Source organism: Grammomys surdaster, unplaced genomic scaffold (genome assembly GCF_004785775.1).
Source record: "Grammomys surdaster isolate TR1022 unplaced genomic scaffold, NIH_TR_1.0 126059, whole genome shotgun sequence".
In the NCBI taxonomy this organism is placed as follows: domain Eukaryota; kingdom Metazoa; phylum Chordata; class Mammalia; order Rodentia; family Muridae; genus Grammomys; species Grammomys surdaster.
Genome location: NW_021620869.1, coordinates 5,835,984 through 5,857,856, shown reverse-complemented (window position 1 = coordinate 5,857,856; position 21,873 = coordinate 5,835,984). Strand labels below are relative to the sequence as shown.

Sequence of the window (21,873 nt, the reverse complement as noted above, 5' to 3'; positions counted from 1 at the left end):
TGCCTCGGACTGGGATGGGAAGAGGGTCACAGGCATGGGGAAGATGTCCGACTTTTATTTTATTTTTTTGAAGCAGGGTCCCACCTTCGGTCCACAGCTATCCTCTGGTTTCAGTCTCTTGAGTGCTGAGATCACAGGATGTCTAACATGAGATAAGCTATGTTCAATCCAACATTTGGGTGTTGAATGTGGAGAGGAGGGGACAGGTAGATTTAGTGTCATCAACCTTTATATGATATTCAAAGCCATAAGAGAGACAAATAAAACAGATCTAAGGACGAGTCCGAGGGTCATCCATATTTAAACTTTAAGGACGCACAAAGGAACCCCAAAAGAGATTGAGAAGCCAGATGTGGAGCGGAGGAGGCCTGGAACTATTTCACAAAGAGTTGGGGTTTCAAGGTGGAGTAGGGAAGAATTGCTTACAGTAGAATGGACCCACACGCCAGCATCTCTATTAGCGTTGCTGCTAAGGGTTAAGGCTAAGGCAGGGCACAGAACAAGCCAGGGCCTCTGCTGTGTTAGGGACAAGGAAGGCTGAACAGTACACCTGCCTGAGAAATACTGGAACCCGGAAGAGTTCCAAGAGCCAAGAGCTTGGCTGTCTGGGTCCCTGGGCTGCCGGTTAGCTTGCATTTGAACCAGGTAAGGCACAGGACATTTGAATCAGGAATGTGGGGCTGGTTTATGAAACACTCCTGTATGGCGAGACAGGGACGCTGCCATAGTGCATAGGCCCTTTAGGGCCTCGGACTCGCCTTGGATCCTTGGAAATCTATAACAATCTAATTCACTTGGAGTCGTTGGGATGAGCTCTCAGCTGCAGTGCAGTCCAGCTTCATGGGCTCCTGGACTGAGCTAAAGTGGGGTTAATGTCGGGCACTCGGAGTGCTGCGGCGTGGAGGCTACAACTCAGTTGTTCAACATTTTTGTGGAAAGGCTTAGAAGCCTCCGTGGAATCCCATCCACCTACTATCCCAGCCTCAAGTTCAGTTTATTGATGAAACGTTGGACTCCCGTGTATCCCACGGGAAGGGAAGTAACTCTCCTGCTGGGTTCAGAAAAGGAGGCAGAAAGTTGCCAGACAGGGGAGGGGGACCCCGCGCGTCGCAGAGGTTCTTTAAGCGCTCTACTGGCAAACAAACAAAAGCGCGGGCGGGCGGGCGGGCTCGCGCGCCACCTTCCCGGTACCGAGGCGCGGGGCCTGGCACGGGGCACTGGGGATAACCGACAGGGCACAAGGCTCTCAGCTAGCAGATCGGCCGGCTGAAGCAGCGTCCGGGTGTCCCGCGGGGCCCGCCCAGTGTGCTGCGTCGCGAGGGCAGAGCGCACCCCACGCGCGCGGGCCGGGCGGCGCGATGGACTACAAGTCCCAGCAAGCCCAGAGGCAGCGCTGGGCGGGGTCTGGCGCAATTCCCCGGGATCCGGCGCGCTGGGAAGCGCCGCGGAGGACGCAGCGGCGGCTGGAGGGCGGCGAGCGCGGGCGGGGGCGGGGCCGACGTGGGCCGGAGCCCTGCGTGCCAGGGAGGGGGCTGGCCGGGCAGCGGCGGGCGGCGCTCGGAGCGGTCTCCGCGGCTGGCAAGGCGCCCACAGCTCGGTCCCGGCTCGGCGGACGGCGCAGGGAAGCTGAGGGCCCCGGTGCGCGCGGTAGCGCGATACTCACAAGCGCGCGGACCTAGCCGCAGCGGTGCGCCCCGGAGCAGAGCGGCCACTGCCCGGGGGCCTCGGCCCCGGCGCTCGCAGCGCCGCGCTGCCTGCGCTTTAATGGCTGCTCGGCCGGCCGGCGCGTAGGGGTGCGGGCGGCTGCGGCGCGGGAAGGCGCCCGAGCAAGCCTCCTCCGCGGCCGGCCGCGCTCCATGGCGCCGCGGTCTCCCCGGACGGCCCGCTGACCCGGGACGCTGGTCCCTGCCATGAACTGAGCCCCTCTACTGCTACATCCTCAGCTTTCTTTCTTTTTTTTTTTTTTTGCGCCTCCTCGGCTCCGTGCTCCCCGGGGGCTGCGGCGCCCCGGGTCTCGGTGGCCCGCGGGGCTCCGGGGCGCGGGGCGGCGGCGACGGGGGGCGCGCGGCTTTGGGCGCCGCGCCTGCACCATGAACTACCAGCAGCAGCTGGCCAACTCGGCTGCCATCCGGGCCGAGATCCAGCGCTTCGAGTCGGTCCACCCCAACATCTACTCCATCTATGAGCTGCTGGAGCGCGTGGAGGAGCCGGTGCTGCAGAACCAGATCCGGGAGCACGTCATCGCCATCGAAGGTGAGGGCCAGGCCGCCCGGGGCTTCTGGAAAGCGCGGGGGAGCGGGCGCCCTGGCGCGGCGGGTGTGTGCGCGCGTGTGTGCTTGCGTGTGTACACTCGAGGCTGCCCGGCGGAGAGAGCACTGCGGTGTCTCTTGCCCCGCAAGGCCGGCCGGTCTGCCTGGGAAGATTGATTGTCAGCGTTCGTTTGATAATGGGACAATGGAGTCTCTCCTGTGAGAAAGTGCTGCTGCGTCCTGGGCCGCCCGCATGTCCCGTCCGGGCCCAGCAGACGCCTGGGGGGCAGCTGCTTAGGATGGCGCCACTCGATCCATGACAGGTTATCAGGCCGGGCCTGAGCGTCTTCCATGGACGTTGAAGATGTGTTTTGAGAAGCGCTGCTGCTGGGGGTGCTGTTCCGGCCAGCTTATTCAGTTGTTTCATGGCTGTCTTTTTTTCCCAGTTCGTGGATACAGGGGAGGCATTTGGATTTGGCGCATGTAGGAAGCCAATGGGACCCAGGCAGCATCATGTCCCAGTGCTGCTGATCAGCCTGGCCTTGTTCAAACCCTGGCCGTTTTGTACTAAAGTCCTTAGGCAAATTATAACCCTTCTAGGGAGGCAGGACACCTTGATACTATTTTGCTGAAGGGGGCACTTTAATACACCTGCCACTTGGGAGCCACCCAAGAGGAGGAAAAGTGGACGGTCCTGCTACCCATAAGCCTGTGTTTGCACAGAACACTGTCTGACTCCCCAGTGTCAGGCAGGGCAATATCCCTGTCGGGGAGGACAGAGCTGGCGGCTTTGCCCTGGCTTGTGTTCTCTTTGGACTACCCATGGCTCCTGTTTCTCCCCTACTAGGTGCCTGAACTGTTCCCTTGGGTTGTTTCTCCCGGCCTGCCATCACTTACCTGGGGGAGCAGGTGGCATCTAAGTGGGTAATGTGTCATAGTTCAGCCAGTGGATTAGCAGCTCTTGAGTTGCTGTTGGCCAGTGACAGTAAAAGGCCTGCAGGTGGCTTGTCCTAGTATAATACTGTGCCTGCCAAAGGCTGGTGAGTCCTCTATTGAGGACCATGGGAACCTTCCAAGTCCAGCAGGAGTGTGCTCAGAAACAGGTGCAGGTACTGCTTGGGCTCCTCCCCCTGTTGTGAGAAGGCCTCTGCCCCCGGGAAAGCTTGGCTCCCATGCTGTCTGAACTTCTAACCCTGAAGTGTTTGGGTTTAAAACTTAGCTGCTTGGATGGAGATGGTGGAGGCTCTGTTGCTGATCCTCTTGGCATTTGGCAGCCTCATGTACTTGAACAATGTTCCAGGCAGGCTGGAAGACTAACTATCCACAGGATATATTGTAATTCTAGGGGAGGGTCCAAGCAAGCCCCGTCCTTATGAGGGACTGGCTTCCAGTGCACCGGGGCCTCCTGAGTGTTCATGGCTGCTTGTGGTGGCTTCAGATGCTTCCAGACCCATTAAGAGCCACGGCTTCTGTGTGGCATGGAGTCTTGTGGTGTTGAGGAGGGTACTGTCTTCCCCTCAGCCCCCCAGCTGATGGTGAGGAGATAGAGCTGTTGGGTTGATCTGAGAGCCGTGTGTGAGTCCCTGTCAGAAGTGCTGAAAGGTTCTCATGTTTCTCTCAGATGGCTGCTCAGCTCTCTGGCTGCCTTTACAGAAGTCTGATGAAACCCTTTGAAAGCTGGTGCCAGGAGTGGAATGCACCTGACTGGAGCAGAGCTCCTCGCTCTAGAGGAGAGAAAGACCTCCAGCTGAGTGTGACTCATTTCCCATTCTTAAAGCTGCACTCTAGGGTCTTGTTAGCAAGAGGATGTTTTCTTTCTTTTCTTTCTTCCTTTCCTTCCTTCTTTCGCTTTTTAATTATTCTTCCACAATGATCTCTTCTTGATAGCTTGATACTCACCTTAATAATAGGAGTCCAAGTACCCTTTTGGTTGTAACTTTTGTTGTTCTCAGTGAAACCTGAACTAATGGATGGCTCATGCTGGAGACTCTGATAATGCTATAATCTGGTTAGGACTAGGAACGCCTATGTAAGTCTGTAGCATTCAGTGAGCCCAGAGAAGCCGTCGGATCTGTCTCTGTTCATTGTGCCCTTATCTACAGTGGTGCACTGCACATTTGTGGAGAATTTGAGGACAGATGTTTTGGTATTCACAACGGCCTCATCTTATAGGTAGAAGTCAGGGAGGGGTGATGACCTCTGAGCTAAGGGGTCAGTAGGGCCCTGAATCTCTGTCTTCCCAAAGCATCACCGTTTTAGGACCTCACCGAGCCTCATGTAATTAAATCCTAATTCGTGAGTTATAATGCAATGGCATTTTCGTGTCAGTTTTCAGATATGGGCAGGTCTTACAACTGCTCCTTTGATGTTTGGCATGGTTGCTGAGTTGTGGTCACATGGTGGTCTTGGTTGAGAAGAGAACAAACATTTTTTATTGAGAACTTCATGCATACGTCTGTGTGTGTGTTGATCATTTTGATCATCTTTACCTTCCAGTCACTTCCCATTTCCCCTCCCAGCTTCATGTGCTTCCTCACTCTGACTGCAGTTAAGAACACAGAGTCTGTTTACTGCTGCTGTGTGGCTGTGCATGGGTGTAGGGTGGTCCACTGGAGCATCGGTTGCTCTTTTAGGGGCCACATCCTTGAAGAAAACTGACTCTTCCTCCCCAAAGCAGTATTTAAGTGCCAGTAGCTCCTCAACTAGAGGCAAGCCCTTCCCCATCTGTGCTGGGATTTTGGCAGCCTGGTCTTGTGAACACTGTCACACCTGGCATTTGTTCACGTGCACAGTGCTGTCATGTCCAGCAATTCCTGCTTCGGTGTACACCTCCACTGTCATCTTTCTGACCCTTCCTCTGCAAGGATCCCTGAGCCTTGGTGAGAGGGAGTCAGTGTTATACAGGTGTTCCATTTAGAGCTGGGCACCCCCCAGTTTCTTATGCTCTGCATATTGACCAGTTGTGGGTGTCTACTGATCTCTCCTGCAAAAAGAAGCTTCTCTGATGAGGGTTGAGAGGTGTGCTAATCTAAGGGTATAAAGATTAATTTAGGGGCCAGCTTATTATTATGTCCATGTAGGAGAATAATAGTATTAGGTTCTCCCCTAGGGCCTATAACTTAGCAGGGCATGAGTTTTTGGCCTAGTTAGCAATGCCAGACATAGAGTGTGTCTTGTAGAACAGGATTTAAATCCAATGGGAAACTGGTTGGTTACTCCTATAACATTTGTGCCACTAATGCATATATTGCCACATACATATAACTTGTTATAGCTTGTGGGAGTCACAGCTGGGTAAAACTGCACTATGAATGTTAGCCAGTGGTGATGAAACTGCCAGGTCAATACCAGCTTGATTTCTTCATCTCTTATGTATGTGGTATCTTTAGCTATTGGGCCTTACTGTCAAATTCTAGATGTTAACTAAGAATGATAGCAGTGGGCTGTAAGGAGTGTCTATATTAGGAATCTGTGGTATCCCACTAATCAGTAACTCTTAGGGGGCTGGAGAGATGGGTCAGTAGTTAAGAACATTGTTGTTTCATAGGATCTAAGTTCAGTTCCCAACATCCATGTCTGGTGGATGCCTGTAACTCCAGCTTCAAGGAAATCTGATATCCTCTTTGGTCCAGCCAAAATGTGGATACCTGCAGACACAGGTATATGCAGATACAACATGCACATACACCAAATTTGGATAGTTGTGTCTTCATTGATGCTGAACTGGAGAGGCATTACCTTGGTGGTACAAGGTGACACAAGCTTGGAGACCATGACTAGAGTGTAGACCATGACTAGAGCCTGTGCTGGACCACTACAGTAACCGAAGTGAGACCCATCCCTGTCAGAGACAGACCCAAGTGTCTCCTTGTGATGTGACTAAGAATGAGCATGAGAAATTACAAAACATGAATCTTTCAGGAAAGGGTATGCATATCACTGGAAATTTTTTTTTTTAAAAATCACTTGCTTCACAAAACCAAACCTGTCATTTCCCAAGCTATCTAATTAGACTTTCTCCCCTCCATGGCTCCTTATCAAGCAAGGCCTTTGGATTGTCACAACAGAAGCTTTTCAGCCTTAGGGGACTTTTGAAGAAACAGTTTCTGTGTTGACATCACATGTCAGCATTTGGCTCTGCTGTAATGTCTTTAAAACCTTGCTGCTTTCTGGCATCTACATGATTGTTTGCTCTTGGGGTGAGGAACAACCTTGGGGAAGAGGAAGATGTTTCAGTTACTGCTTGCGTCTCAGTGAGATGATTTTGGCTTCCTTGGAAAGTAAAGACAGGCAAAATGGTTGTAAGAGCCCACTGAAATCCTCAGATAACAGTATGTTGAGGATAGTATTTGTAGGCCTGGGCACATCCTCAACCCTGGTTTAAAACACTACCTTTAAAAAAAACTGTTTTTGTTTTTTGTTTTTGTTTTTTGTATTTTTTTCTTACTCTGAGAATCTTCTTGACTCCTGAATCTTATTGATTTAAGGAAACATTAATGATTAGTCTCACATTTTGCCCAGCAGATTTCTGGGAGTGTCCTGTAGGGGTGTGGTCCGCTATGGGGTGTAGCATGTGCCATCCCTGTCCAGAAGTGAGCCTGAGACTCCGCCTCACCTCCATCAAGCCTCTTGAGTAAGCTTTCCCTCTGGCTAGTCAAGGACTCTAGGGTGGATGGGTTGAGGCGTACCAGCCAACCACCTCTCTCGTTAAGTAAAGCTTGTTGCTCTTTTAAGGCTAAAGCCTCTGTTAGCAGTCACACATTGTAATTCAGCTTGCCAACAGCAGAGCCAGGATCCATGTGTGTGCCTAGGGCTCGCTCATTCAGCCTGGTAGTACGCTTCCAGTCATACCAGGCACTGCTGGGAAATCTAACCAAGTCTCTGAAGTAGAGACACCTTCCCACCTCAGGGTTCATGTTGCTGTCCTCACGAGGTGGCTGATCTGTATACCTATGTCCTGCCCTGGTCCACCACAGGAAGACTAGAGGGGGAAGGGCATGGTCCTTCCATGTCCTCTTGAGTGTACATGCGTATGTGCAAGTTTGATGGCTCTCTGGTATCATCTAAGCCCCAGCATTTGGGGAATCTTGGAAGATAGCAGGGAGTCTGCTCAGTCCCATGATGCACTTGTGTTGCTGAACATCTGTGCCCATTGGAGTGCAGGGGTACTTAACCCACGTTATGCCAGTTCATCATGTGGAAACATGCTACTATCCTGTTATGACACAATTTTTTCCCAGGGAGACACAGCACACCACAGAAAGGGATCCCATGACAAACGAAAGTGAAGATATGCCACCAAAGTCCAGTCTTCTTGAGGTTACTTACAGGGGTGTGGCTGTGGGGTCACTTACAGGAGCAGAAGTGATGCAAAGACAGCTGCATCACCAAGGCCTATCCTAGCATGGGTGGCAGCTCACAAAGCTGGGACCCTGAAGCACACTGCATAGCCTGGGGGCAGTTGAACAGGTTGGAGAGTATCTATTCCGAGTGACTCAGTTGGTCTAACCTCTTCTGAGCAGCTCCACTGGTTTGTTTCTTCCAGGCAGCTGGTCTGGTCTGAGTCCTCTCTGCAGCTTGGTTGGTCTGAGGGGAACTCTCCAGCTTTTATTGCTTACTCTGGGTGGGTGGGTGGGTGGGAGGGAGGGAGGGAGGGAGGGGCCTAGTGACTCTGGTTAGTTTCAGGGACTTTTTAGAGCTATTTTGAGTTGTTCCCCTTACTGTTTAAAAGAGTTTTCCTGTAGGATGGGCTGTTTCAATCTCAGAGGAAAGTTTCACAGAACAGTTCTGCAACCCAGTAGATGTAGAAAACCTATCTGAGGTGAGCTGCAGAGGTAGAGTTGGAGCCCCTGCTGTGTGGAGTTCCCTTAGTTGCCTGTCTTAGAGCTGGTTAATACAGCAAACTTGGTAAGAGTCTGTTTAATCTGGTTGCTGCAGGTGTGTGTGTTTAGGACTAAAGTTTCTTCCTCTGGCCATGGGTGGGTCACCTCTCCCTTGGCTTCCATCTGCCGTGCTAGTGGTCGTGCTGGTGGTCGTACTACAGATGTATTTACAGGTTTATTCAGAGGTGACAGTTTCACCATCTCCTTTGGAAGCTGCTGTTGCCTATTGCTTCCCATTGAAACCTCATGTCCAACCAGCACTGGAAGGTCTCACAATCTCGTGGCTTTTAGGTATGCCATGGATACCCCTTCACAGAGACACCTTGAAGCCTGGTGTGGGTCAGTGTTATCCACAGCTGGCCTTGCCTCCCTGGAGTTGAGACCCCCCTGCTTCTGTGCCAGCTGCCCTTGGCTCAGCTACGTTCCTGCTCCCAATGTGGAGAGCTGGGAGCTCCCAAGGGCAGATCTCAGGCCTTGCTCACATTTGAGTCCTTGGTGCTTTGGCCAGTCAGTATCTGTGCTTGAAGAACACCCTTCACTGGGCATTGGGTGGTCATTTCCTTTTGAGAGCCTCCTTGTGTATGTGAACTGAGTTACCCTCCTGCAGAAGTGAAATCTTGTCCAGAGCATAGAAGTTGGGGCTGGACAAGATTTGGATGTAGATGCTTAGCTTCATAGGACTAAAACATTATGGCTGTGTGTGTGTGTGTGTGTGTGTGTGTGTGTGTGTGTGTGTGGTAGGTGAAGGAGAAGTTTGATACTTTCGGGAGCTTTTCCAAATCAGTAGTTGTAAAGTTGGTAGTTCTTTCTGCCAGAAGCTGGTTAAATTCAGAGAATCAGACTGACCCAGAGGGATCATTGAGTGACAGGCTGTGTCACTGATGTCATGGAGACTGTCACTCAGTGTTTCTTAAATTTAACTGGGTAAGCAAATGACATTGAGGGCTTGCAGAAACAGATGGCAACCTAGTCCCTGGTTCTGAAGGGCTGGGGTGCACGTATTTCTAAGGTCTGCAGTTCAGGGACCCCATTTTGAGTAGAAAAGAGGAAAGGATGCTCTCTTTGCCTGGCCACTTGTTCTGGCCTGCAGTGTTCGCAGCCAGCATTGGGGTCCCTGTCAGTTGCTTAGGAAGTTACTAATGTCAAAAACTTTGAACAATGGTGAAGAACTGGAAGCTAGTTTGGTTGGTTTCAAGTCCAAGTTCACCTTGTCCCCATGATGGTCATAGAAGACTGAGTATAAGTGCCCTCTGAGTGTGGAGTTTTGGAGGTCACCCGAGGGTCCGGTAGAGAGTAGAACCTCCTGATGCCTGATTTCCTCCTGGGTTTCAAGGCTTTGGTTGAACCTCATCCTCTGGCTTTTGGAGCCCTGTCTTGTGCATATTTAGATGGTGTTCATCTGCGTTTGCTTTCTTATGATAATTTGGTAGGTGATACATTTTGTCACCACTGTTTCCTAGCCTAGAAATCATCTGTATAAGAGCCGAGCTGCTGCCTGTTATCAGCAGCTCACAAGAGCCACGGAGGAGAAGCCTGAAGGAAGTGACTCAGGGAAGAGAGGCAGGTCCTGCCGCAGGAGGGACACAGCCAAACCTGCGGCCCTGTCACCACCACCTCTGTTTATGTCCAAACCAGACTTCTGCTGCAACCAGATCCCTTGCTTGGCAGCACTCCCTCCTCTGCAGGCCCTGCAGGTTTTTATTGTTGCAGGTCTCACTCTGGCTGGCTGCAACTCCCTGGGGTGTGTGTGTGTGTGTGTGTGCGTATGTGTGCATGTATGTGTGTGTTTTGTTTTTAAATAACAAAAAAAAGAGATTATGCATTTTTTTTCATTTCTTCTCTTTCCTCCCTCCATACCTCCCATGTTGCTGCCACCCCTCTCTCAAATTCATGGCCTCTTTTTTCTTTTATTCTTTGTGTGTGTGTGTGTGTCTGTGCTTATCCCTAAATACATAAATATAACCTGTTTAGCCTATGCAATGTTACACACACATCCCCCCCAACCCCACCTTGATTTCAGGGCTGGCCACTTGCTATTGGATAACCTATTGGGGACTCTTGTTTGGGAAGACTGTTTCTCCCCATCAGCATTACCTAGTTGCCTATGGTTTTTTCTTTTTGGTCTGGGGTTGAGGCCTTGTGAGTTTTCCCTCTTCAGCATCAGCAAGTCTGCTGGTGTGAGCCTTGTTCACATGGTGTTCAGGGAGCCATGTTGGTGAGCCTCAACATCCATGTCAATTTTCTGACATCTCTAGGCGATACTACTTCAGGGCAAACTTCTTGTTTCTCTGGCTCTTACAGTCACTCTGCCCCTCCGCCCCATCCCCTTCCATAGTGATCTCTGAAGATCCAGGAGGTGTGTTGTAGGTCGGTCATTCTGATTGGCTCTGTATTTTGATTGATTGCAGTTTTCTCTAATGGCCTCTGTCTACTGCAAACAGACGTTTTCTTGAAGGTGAGCATTGCACTTACCTGTGGGTATGAGGATACATATTTAGAGTTATTTAGGGATCATGCTGGGTTAAGAAAGTGATAGTTGTAGGTTCTCCTCCTTCAGTAGCCTTGGATGGTTGGCTAGGTTTTCTGGTTTCAGGCATGATTTCCTTCTTGTTGAGTGGGCCTTAAGTCCAGTTAAGAGAGCTGTTGGTTACTGCCGTGCGTGTGTGTCACTACAATATCTTGAGGGTTACTGTGCTACGTGTCTGTTTTGTAATAGCTGGGTAGGACTTTTGGTTGCTTCCCTCCATGGGAAGCTTACATGACACCTTCTGCTACCATAAGAGCTAGTCCTAAGGGAGGAGACTTTGAGGCAGACCCAGCTTGGGTCCTGTTGGTCCTATGTTTGAAGTGCATGGATGTCTTCAGTAGGGATTTGCCTTCTACCTCTGGGGGTAAGCAAGGGCAACAGCCTGAGCCTGTACTGATTTGGGAGTCTCTTGGACAATCCTGAACAACTCAGAGAGGGGATCTCAGGTCAGATGTTGAAGTTTTTGTTAGATGGTCCATGACTTTGGAGGGAGACTTGTCAACCCAGATGGGAAAATTTCACTGACACTATTTATGTATATTTATACACCAACTCTAGTCTATTACACGTCTCTTCAGGTAGATAATAGTCTGGTTCCTGGTGACTTTTCACACAGCCTTACTGTTACTTTACCCAATACCTCTCTCCTGCATTTACCTCCCTCCCTCCTCACTTAGAGCCATTTCCTGTTCCTGTCGCTCATCAGATCACTGTACCCACTAGTCCCCTCTCTCTTGGTTTTGTGGAATGGTTCCAAAACCCAGACCTGTGTCCCCGCTGTGCCCCCTTCCCTCTCCATCCCCAGCTTAAGCGACTGAGTCTGGGAAAGCCGGATGAGGCTTAGTTATTTTTAAAGCCCAGGTTTGGGGTTCCGATCTGGTGCTTAGCTGCATAATTCCTTCTCTTTGTTAAGTACCTTTCTCTGAGGAAGAAAATGCACTCTGCAGATGTTAATCTCTGATCTTTGTAGCATCTGTTATTTCTGTTGAGGGGTTGGAGAAGAAAGGCTTTGTGTGGTGCTGCAGGGAGTCCAGGCCTCTGAAGTGGTGGGAGGGACTTTTGGTGCCCCTTGTCTAGTGCTCTGGAACCTGGAACCAGCCATTTGCCTTTTCTAAGATTGGAGATGCCCCACAGACAGGGCCAGTATAGTCAATCTTTTAGCTGCAATCGCTTTACCTTCCTGCGCTATCTGCTCACAGCTGACCAAGGCCAGAAGTCAGAGGGGCATCAGGGTTGTGTCTGGGGCTGGGGGTGGGGGCAGATACCACATGGGCAGAAGAGGTTGTTAATGGAGCCTTTGAATAACCAGCCAAATAGCTTGTTTGTGTGCAGGGTCGGGACATTTTCCATAGAGAGCAGACTAAATATAGGCCTGAGGGTGGGGACCAGGACCCAAGAGGGGGCTGTCATCTCCCTGGTATTGTTTCTTCCTCTGTAATCAGGACTCCACCAGCCCTGAACAGGTGGCCACCCTGCTCGCTCTGGGAGCAGATTGGTTTTTGTTTAAGCAGGCTCATTTGCACATTTCACACTTCTCCCGCTGTTTGGTAGGGATTGTCTTTTTTGGGCTGCAGTGTTGGAGTGTTTGTTCAGTGTTTCTATACAAGCAACTGTCTCATCCTTAAAGCTGCTCATGGTGCCTGCCTGTCATTAGCATCATGGGCAGGAGCTTTTAAGGGTGGGGGACACTTTGCTTCTAGGAGAAGAAGTCCAGATCCTTACTGACCATCCTCCAATGCTTCTCTCCAATCATGTGGACATTCAACAGGCCCTAGCAAATTGGGCCATGTTGAAAACAGCCTAGGGCAGGCCTCGCCAAGCCTCTGTCATAGTAGTAGTCTCAGATCACAGGCTAAAAGAGGAAGCGGTCATTCTGGGAATGTTTAGTTTCAATGCAAGCATTTTAGTTTTACTTAACATGGGCATACTAACTGAGGATGTTTGAGGAGAGCCCAGTATTTGTTGTTTCTGTTTTCACAAGAGTCCCTGCACTCTCAGTACTGGGGACTTGCATTTGTTACAGGTTTGTCATTACAGGGGCAAAATACCTGACAAAAACAAACAAGTTTATTGTGCCCTCAGTTGAAGGGTCCAGTTCATTGCAGCAGGAAGAGCGTTGCCACCATGGTAGCAGGAGAGTGGGTGGCTGTCACATTGCACTACAGTCAGGAAGCAGAGAGACGAATGCTGGCGCTCAGCTCACTTTCTCCTCTTTAGTTTAGGATCCCAGTCTGTGGGACGATGGCGCCTGCATTTACCATGTCTTCTCTCCATAGTTCACCCACTTCATGAAGCTCCTCACAACCGTGCCCAGAGGTTCATCTCGAAGGGGATTTAGGTCCTGTCAGTGGACCGCCAATATTAACTGTTCGTGTTGTTTTAAAGCTCCGCTGTGTGACTTCTGGAAGCCTGCTTGCCTGCCTTGGGCAGCGGTCAGAGGTTCTGGGCTGCTGTGAGCTAGTCCCTAAGTCTGCTCTGAAAAGTCAGTGGCCGTTTCAGAGTGTGTTGGGGGGGGGGGGGATTGACAGAACCTCAGATTGGATCACTTTTGGGAGCCCCTTGTTTTGACATATGACAGGGACACCCAAGTAACAGGAAGGAAGGTTTTGCATACTAATTAATTAAAATAGACCAGACATGGGTGGCAGGGCTCAGCTGTGCTGCGGGCTTCTCATTCCACTGACAGGCATGTGGGTGCCCAGTCTTGGCTCAGGGCATGTTCTCAGGTGAGCCCTTTGTCCGCTTGTGTCTACATTTCTGTTGTGTACAGGCTGGAAGGGAAGTAGTATCCTCTGACTTTCTCCTTCCCTCTGCACACAGCAACCAGGCCAGCACTGCTTAGCAGTGGGTTCACTTGAGCACACTCGGGACAGTGGGCTGGTTGTCGCCTCCGTCTAGAGCCCCTCCTCTTCACTGTTAGCTTTAAAGATCTGAGAGCCAGCACTCTCCTGTCCCTGACTTGGGCATCAGATAGTCAGGTCTAGGATTGCTGGGTGACTGTTCTCCCCTTGGATGAAGAGCACGCTGTCGTGTGTAGCTGTTTGTATATGTGCAGTCCTGCAGTGAGCAGCCCTGTGCTTTGGGTGGGACTGGAGTTTAGACCTCTTCCCTTCGGGCTTGGGCCTGGGGTGGACCTTGGACAGTTGGGGCATGTGGTCAAGCTGGAGTCCGCTCCCCCTCTCATCCTGCCCCAGGGTTGAGTGCAGCTTTCCTTGGTATTTGAAAGGCAACTGGCTGTGGAGCTTGGCCCCAGCTGTCTGTGGTCCTAATGACAACGTATTAACACCATTCAGTTGCTGTTGTTTGTACAGTTAGAGCTAAGACACAAAGGAAGAAAGAGAAGCCAAGTGTTGCCAACTGGATTCTCTGGGGGTTGTTTTCTTTGTTCTTGCTGCTCTGTCCCAGGAGTGGCCCCTCCCCCTCTGTACAGCCCTTACTGCTCTGGGCCAACCAGGAAGGACACAGGACATGGATCAGGGCTGTGTGAATTTCTCCAGTGGCTTTGCAAAGACAAATATTTATTTTGAGGGCTGGCAGTGGGAGGGTCTTGCTTCTCCTCGCTTGGGATGGGAAGAGAACTACAGTATGGGAGCAGTGGGGAGATCTTACCCAGTCCTTGCAGCAGGCGGAGCTGCACTCAGGCCGGTGGGGCTGGCAGATGAGCATTGATCTTTCTGTGGGGTGGGGGTGGGGCACAGAAGCCGGGGAGCAGGGGACATGAGAGGCTCCTTCAAGCCTACGTAGCCTGCATGATGGAGCTGAGTAGGATCATTATGCAGGGCAGAGATGGTGGGGCTGTGGGGCCCTGCTCGGGTGGTAGGCAGTGGCAGGGGGTGTGAGTGGTCAGTCTCAGGTCTTGGTAAGGGAGGTGGGGGGGCAGGCAGGGGTTTGGGTGGCTGGGAAACAGACAACTCTAAAGGATGTAGTAGAAGGACACCAATCGTGCCCGTGAGCACTGGGGTGAAGAAGGGTGGGAAGAAGCTGAGGTTTTCTTCTGCCAACATGGGCGCAGGGACTGTGTTCCATGTTTGGGTGGAAGGTCACATGGTTATGTGGGATTCGTTGATGTGTCTCTGTCTGCAAGGATGGCCTTGGAGGTCTGGAGTGGCAGGGACAGTATTGTAGCCTCTTGCTGGTTGTAGATTATTGTACAAATGATTGAGGTATACATCAGTTTCTTATGGCGACTGTGGCCTTCCTCCATGGGCTGTGTGGGTCCAGAAGTGCTTAGCTCACTGAGACTGTTCAGGCCACCTAGGTTATAGGTGTCGCTGAAGTCTCCTAACCAAGCAGACTTCTGTGAAATGCACTTAGTATATGCCACATGGTGCCTGCTTATGCACCTCTCTGTCAACACCAGGTGTGTGTATTCGCTCACACAGAGGCTTTAATCCATGGAATTCTAGCCTTGAGGTACAGGGGTCCGGAGCTTGCTGCTGGCTTGCTGTGAATGAGCTGAGGGTGGGCACTGTGGAGACTTCCAGAAGGTTGGAAAGCTTATGCCATGGTGGGATGAAGAGCACTGATAGGTCTGAGCCCTCAGCTTCAGCCTGAGGCTCAGAAAGCTGTCACAGCAGCACTCATAACTGCTGCCTCTTTTCCAGAACTGGACATCCATTCTTGGTGCCTGGCAGTCATCAAGAATGTCACAATAGGATTTGTGGGTTGCATGCGGCCTTGCTAGAGAAAGCCAAGTTAGAGCCACATAGCCTCAGTTCCGTGGGAAGCCAGGATGCTCTTACCCCTGTGGCCAGAGGCATCCACTCGCTTTTGCTGTTTAGGGGGTGGTCAGAGTGCATGGCTCCCTGATTGATGCAGCCCTTCTGTGGACACCTTTCTATACCTTCTATGTCTGTCCTGCAGAGTACACCCCACTCAGATGGCTTGAGGTTTGTGTGAGCATGTGGTTTTTAACCAAGTGATTTGGTTGTTAACTCAGAATATCCCAAGGGAGTCTTTTTCATCAGCATTTTAAGATGAAAACCTGAAGCATGCAGAGAAGCTGAATGGCTGCAGGGTGAGCTTTCCCTGCAACCCCCCCAGTCCCTCCTCTCTCCGACTGCCTGCAGAGTAACCTAGCTGACACTGAGTTTGGCTGCAGCAAAGTTTACCAAGGCAGATCCAACTGTGGCTTAGAGTTCAAAGGGTCTGCTTGTGTGAGTAGGTACAGTGGCAACAAGGTACCTGTGCAGTGGGGATTGAATGAGGGTGTCTCATATTCTGGAGATATAACATATGCTGGAGAAGACAGGCTTTTTTATTGTTAACCCTGATACAGTTCACAGATGAGCCCAGAGGGAAGCCTGTGGCCTGACTTAAGTAACAGACCAACACACACACAGACACAGACAGACTGACATACTGACAGACACAGGCACATGCACACATTGTCTGTCTGTCTGTCTGTCTGTCTGTCTGTCTATCTGTGTGTTTGGAAGGGCTCCGCATTTTGACCTTGGTAGCTTGGGCTGTCTTGGGAGAGGTATCCTTGTAAATACCGTGACTGATTTCTAGAAGCAAACTGATAATACCTTTAGGATCACAGTCCTGTTAGCTCTGTCTGGTCTGCTGGGTACAGAACACACCGACCTGCAGGTCTGGCATAGACCCATTGCACCATGTTGCCAGAGGGCCCTTGAGGAAAACGATTGTTCCTCTGTGCCTCCATTTCTGTATCTCAGACCCATGGGATTGGACTTGAGTTTTTTTATTTTTATATTTTATCTTTTTGAGATAGAGTCTCATGTATCCCAGGCTGGCCTCAAACTCCTTCCATGGTTGAGGAGGATGTTAAACTCCTCCACCTCCCCCGTGCTAGTTCTACAGGCAAGAATCACCTACCTTACCTGGTACTGCTATTGTTAGTTGTTATTTGAGATGGGCTCTTGCTGAGTTGCTCAGGCTGGCTTTGAACTTTTGATCTCCCTAATACCGATGGTGTTAGAATTACTTGTGTCAGCTGTCACACCTTGCTCCAGCTCTGGTTTTAAGAATTCTTCTGCCTCTGAAATTACACATTCATTGTTCCTTTGTTCCTGAACTTAGGACTTCATTGACCTGGCATGGTTGGAATTAAGGGAGGCTAGCCTGCTCTAGTGTATCTCACCAAATGTTACCCATAGGCCCCTTCCACAGTCAACATAGTCCGGAGGAATGTTCAAAAAGGAAGAACACACTGTGTGCCTGTCGTGTGCGTGGCATGTAGCTCATAGAGACTCATGTGTCTTGTGTATAGTGTATACCCAGGATTTCGCTGGGACGCCTGAGTGTGGTGCACAGAGTTTGCTGAGGAGACACTCAGAAACAGTCTTTAGTGTATACACTAGGCCTCGTGTATACACCAGATCTGTGTCGGGTGTGGAAACTTAAGCTCATTCTCTCTCTCTCTCTCTCTCTCTCTCTCTCTCTCTCTCTCTCTCTCTTTCTCCTTCTCCCTCCCTCCCTCCTCCTCCCTCCCTCCCTCTCTCCCTCCCTCCTTCCCTGTGTGTGTGTGTGTACATCTCTCTGTTAGAGCCAGGGCAAGTGTCTGCCTTATTCTCACTTGGATCCTAGAGCCTGGCCCTGCGTCAGTGACAGGTGTGTACTGACAGATGGGAGGGAGTCCTGGTGTGGTGGCTCATGTCAGAGGGTGCTCTGTATCCTATAACCAAATGTAGACTTGAAACAGCACCTGCCTTCAGGTTCTGTAGGAAGATGCCACACCGAGCTAATTGTGGCAAACTTTTCCATAAACGCATCTAGACGATCCTTTTTCCATGGTTACGGTTACCTTGGCTCTTGTTATATAACTCCCATTAGATTGAGACTCAATCAAGGGTGCCATTTTTTTTTTTTTAATATGACCTAAGCCACAAGACTATGCTATCCTGTATTTATTCTGAACATAAAACTAGGGGTTTTCATTAGGTGTTTGAGTTTCTTTGAGAGGCTGTAGACTGTGATGTCACGGAAATGTTCTTGGTCAGATGCCTCCAGAGCAAGGCTGCCAGGACTCAGGGCCACAGGACACACTGTGTCCCTGCGTCTAGATTCTGGTTCCTTGTCCTTAAGAGCACTGAGCAAATGCACTAGGGTAGGAAGGGGAGATGAGCAGGCTGCACCCCTCTCCCACAATCTCACAGAAACTCTCCTCACAGGGATGGGGAGTCCCCTGTGTGTTAAGATCTCTGGCATTCTTTCCTGACCTTGGAGGCGCCATGACTCCTTTTTCTGGGGTTCATGTGTAGCAACAGTCTACTGTTGTGTATGTAGTGCTCTGCAAAAAGCAGCCTGCCTAAGTCTGTCTTGCCATGCAGAGGTAGATTGTAGCCCAGCATGGGGTGCTCACTGTCCAGTGTCCCCTGCACCTCCCCAGGGCTTCCATTCAGGTTTACATTCTCAGCAGTTCTTAGAAGAGAGGATGCAAGCTTTCAGAGAGCAGGGCCAGTGCCAGGGAGAGGCCAGCTGCCAGGGTGGGCAGGGTTGGCTCCCAGGGTCAGGTCTGCCCCATCGGCAGGGACTGGTTTTGCTTTGTAAATGATAGCATTGCCTGCAGGCATCTTTGACAGCTGCTCCTGCTTCTGGATTCCAGAAATTTCTATCAGACACTTCATGTACGACTTCCTTTCCTCTCATTTTGCCTTTTTTTCCCCTACTGCCCGCTGACCCCATGCTAAGGCCTTTGTTACCTGGGTCATCCCATGATGGGATGGTGGAACCCCCATTTTCAGGGCAGGCACCCAAAGGCCATATGAGCTTGCAGTGACTAAGGCAGAATCTGAACCCAGGACCACAACACCAGCTACAACAGCTATGTCAGTGAAGCCAAACGACAACAAAAGCAAGAGGCTGGCCTGAGAGTCTGCCTCCCTCAGCTCCACACGTTCTGATCTGTGAACTGTGCTGCTCGGAGGTTTGATGGTGGCTGAGAGCCATGACTGAGGGTTTCAGTTGCATGAGGAGGAGGCTCATGGCAAGCTAGCTGCTTGCGATTACAGGTTCTGCAGTCTCGGAGGAGGGAGGATTTCCAAATGCTGTGCCTTTGAAATGCACCTGGCTGGCAGCTCACACTGCTGAGACCATAGCTTTTAAGCTCAAGCCTCACATACATGGTGGCATTAATAATAAAGGCCCCAGGAAGGAGTCCAGTATGCTGTGTACACGAGAAGCCAGAGGTCGTCCTTGGATGTCATTACTCAGGAGCTGTCCACATTGTATTTTGAGATGGCCTCTCACTGGCCAGTGAGCCCTGGGGTATGTCTGTCTCTGACTTCCCAGTGTTAGGTTTATAAGTGCAAACCTCCATGCCTGCCCTCTTTCAGTGGCTGCTGGGACTAGAACTCAGGTCCTCACACTTGCAACCAGCTACCAATACTAACTGAAGTCACTTTTTTAACAGATGTAATCCAGACTTGTAATTATAGTATAGTTGTTGGAAGTCAATGTCCTCATAATGAAAGTGGTGTACCTGACATTGTAGAGGGAGGTGATAGGTGGAAGTGGCCGTTTGTATTGCCCTAGCCTGCTGCCTGGGCGGGAGGAGTAGATGAGGCTATGTTACCTTATACCCTTTTGTTGGTGTGTGAAAGTGGAGGGTCCCACCTATGTACCCTTCCCTGGCTTGGGGCATGACTTGTCTGGAAGGTGGCAGGACTGTAGGGTGCAAATGGTGACTGGCTTAGCTTTACACCTATACTGTTCTTTCTGCATGCAGTTGAGTTCTGTGACTTGAGGCCTGTGGCTCATGTCCTGCAGGCATACAATTTGATGAGTTTTGACATGAAACCACAGTGGACTTCGGACTATACCCATGGCCTCTCTGTGTTTCCTCACACTCCTGTGCATCTTGCCCTTTCTCCTAACCGTCCGCTTGCCTAGGTTCACTTTCCGCCATCCTGGGTCATTTTGTAGAGCAATGGGCTTCTGCAGCAGAGCTCCCTCTAACTCAGCCTGCTTTGAAGATGCATCCAACTTGTGTATCGTCTGCTTTACTTTTTACTGCAGGGTAATATTCTACAGCCTGGATTTGGTCCCCCCCTCCCCTTTTGGTTGTAAGGACATTGGTTGATTGTATCCAGTTTGTGTCTTTTGCGAATAAAGCTATCGCGAGCAGATATGTGTGGATATCCAGGAACAGAGTGGCTGGAAGGTGTGGTGGTTGTATGTTTAGCTTTTAAGAAAGCTGCCATATTGGCACTCATAATCTCACCAGTTGTGGGTTCAAGTTCAGCAGGGTTAGCACCTGCTCTCAGAAAGGAGTCCGCTGTGCCTTGTGGCTCACAAGTGTACTGCTGGGGTGAGCTCGGCTGGCTGGAGGAGTGAGACCAAGGAGGGGAAAAGGTTGCCATAGAGGTTGCAAAGTACAGACAAGAACCAGCATGCCTCTCCCTTCCCTGGTGGTTCAGTTTCCCTGTATGCAAATTCAGGTGTTGACTAAGATCTCTTTCCATTTAGGGGTGGAGGGTGTGGTGGGTGTGTAAGCTGTGTTGTCCTCTGTAGAACCCTCTGGCAATGTGTAGAGATTTGTTTGTTTGTTGTTGTTGTTGTTGTTGTTTTTTTTTTTTTTGCTTTGACACAAAAAAAGAGGAATGTTACTGGCAACTTATGGGTGGAGAGTAGGGATATTGCTAAGTAATCTTAGTGTCCAGGACAGCCCAGAGTTAGTTTGAGGCAGGGAACCTTGGGTTCCCCTCTGTCTCTGCTCTGCAGTGCAAAGTTCTGTGTTGGGAAGGTTGCACACCTGTTTCAGGTGGAGATGGTGGCATTTTCTAGGAGGTGTGTGTCTCTTGTGCTGGAGTGACCCAGCCTTTCTGTTTAACCATGGCTACCTGTGATCCCTGGTTCTTCAGCAAGGACTGTCTGCCCACCCCAGGCCATAGGACAGAAACCAGTGCAGTCTGACTTTTCTAAGAACCTGGCGCCCCCCCTCCCCACTTCCTCCAGCCAGTTCTGTGTGACTGCCATAGGTAGACTTTTGACTAAGTTCTTTGATGATTAACCTTTGCTTGGCCAGATCACTGGCTTGTTCTCTGGCTAGGAGCAAGCCTCCTGGATACCTTCACATGGAACTCTTTTTTGACTACTTGCAGTCTAGAACTTTTCTCTGGTACTTACAGGGGAGAAGAAAAATCCATGTGGTTTCCCCAGTTAGGGACTTTTGTTCCTAGAGAGGCCCCTAAAGGAGTTCAGTATGTTGATGTCTGTCTCTCTGTCTCTCTTTCTCTCCCTTTGTGTGTTTGTTTCTTTTTGTGTGGGTGTCTGCTTCTCTTTCTTTCTCTGTCTTTTTCAGTGTGTGTGTCTGTTCCTTTATGTCTGTCTGTCTCTCTCTCTCTGTGCATGTTTCTCTTTCTGTGCCCCCCTCTCTGTATCAGTTCTCTATATCTTTCTTTCTCTCTGTGTATATTTGTTTTCTCTGTGTGTATCTCTCTCTCTTTCTGTGTATGTGTGTGTATTTGTTTCTCTTTCTGTTTTCTCAGTGTGTACATGTTCATCTCATTCTGTCTCTCCATGCCAGTCTGTCCATCTCTGACTCTGTTTTTCTATCCGTGTTTGTCTGCCTGCCTGTCTGCCCCCATACTCACCTCCTGGCTTGTGTGTCTGTTTGGAGTGTATGGTTAGTCACTGTCTATGACATGACCATGCCTTTGAGCCCTTCTTCACCTGACACTGCGTTAGCAGTGCTGGGAAGCTGCCTTTGATCTTGGTCAAGAGTCTGTTTTCCATTTAGAAAATGCCAAGAGCTGTGCACACTTCAGGGTAGGACTCATACCTCCTGACCTGCCTCACCGTCCCTGCTAGGGCATGCCTTGCTGTATGCCACTGGCAAGCAGATGCCGGATGGACTTCCTGGTTCTTCAGTCTTGCGAGTCACTGCTGCGTGGCTTCTTTGTCCCGTATTGGCAGGTAACCTTTGTACCAGCTAGAGAGCCCGCTTTTGCCTCCCTGTCCAGGTAATTATGAAAATAGGTGCCTGAAAGTTTTAGTCTTTCAATAAGTGCCATGGGAGAAATACTCCTCGTCTCTAATCAGCGAGTGGGCCTCTGGCTGCCTGGAACCTGCCTGGGCACTTCTTCTGGAGGTGGCACTTGGTCTGATCAAGGTTAGTCTTCAGGGAGTTTTGTGTCAGTTCCAACGGCTTCTCCTATATTTTTAGTTCACACACGGCTTTTTGGCTCTTTCTTGGTACTGGAATAATCTGGATGTGATGAAGTTTGAAAAATGAAGACTGGCCACTTTC

The 21,873-nt window shown here is 50.4% G+C and overlaps 1 protein-coding gene across 6 annotated transcripts in view; it reads left to right on the top strand.

Annotated features, from left to right (window-relative positions):
* The first annotated feature begins 2,090 nt into the window (after window positions 1-2,090).
* Window positions 2,091-21,873, top strand: part of Agap1 (ArfGAP with GTPase domain, ankyrin repeat and PH domain 1) — a 436,006-nt gene continuing 416,223 nt past the window's right edge. For all 6 annotated transcript variants that reach the window (XM_028755318.1, XM_028755317.1, XM_028755316.1 and 3 more), the window contains exon 1: window positions 2,091-2,253. In XM_028755318.1, coding sequence (XP_028611151.1) covers window positions 2,091-2,253 — 163 coding nt within the window. The remainder of the gene's footprint in view (window positions 2,254-21,873) is intronic.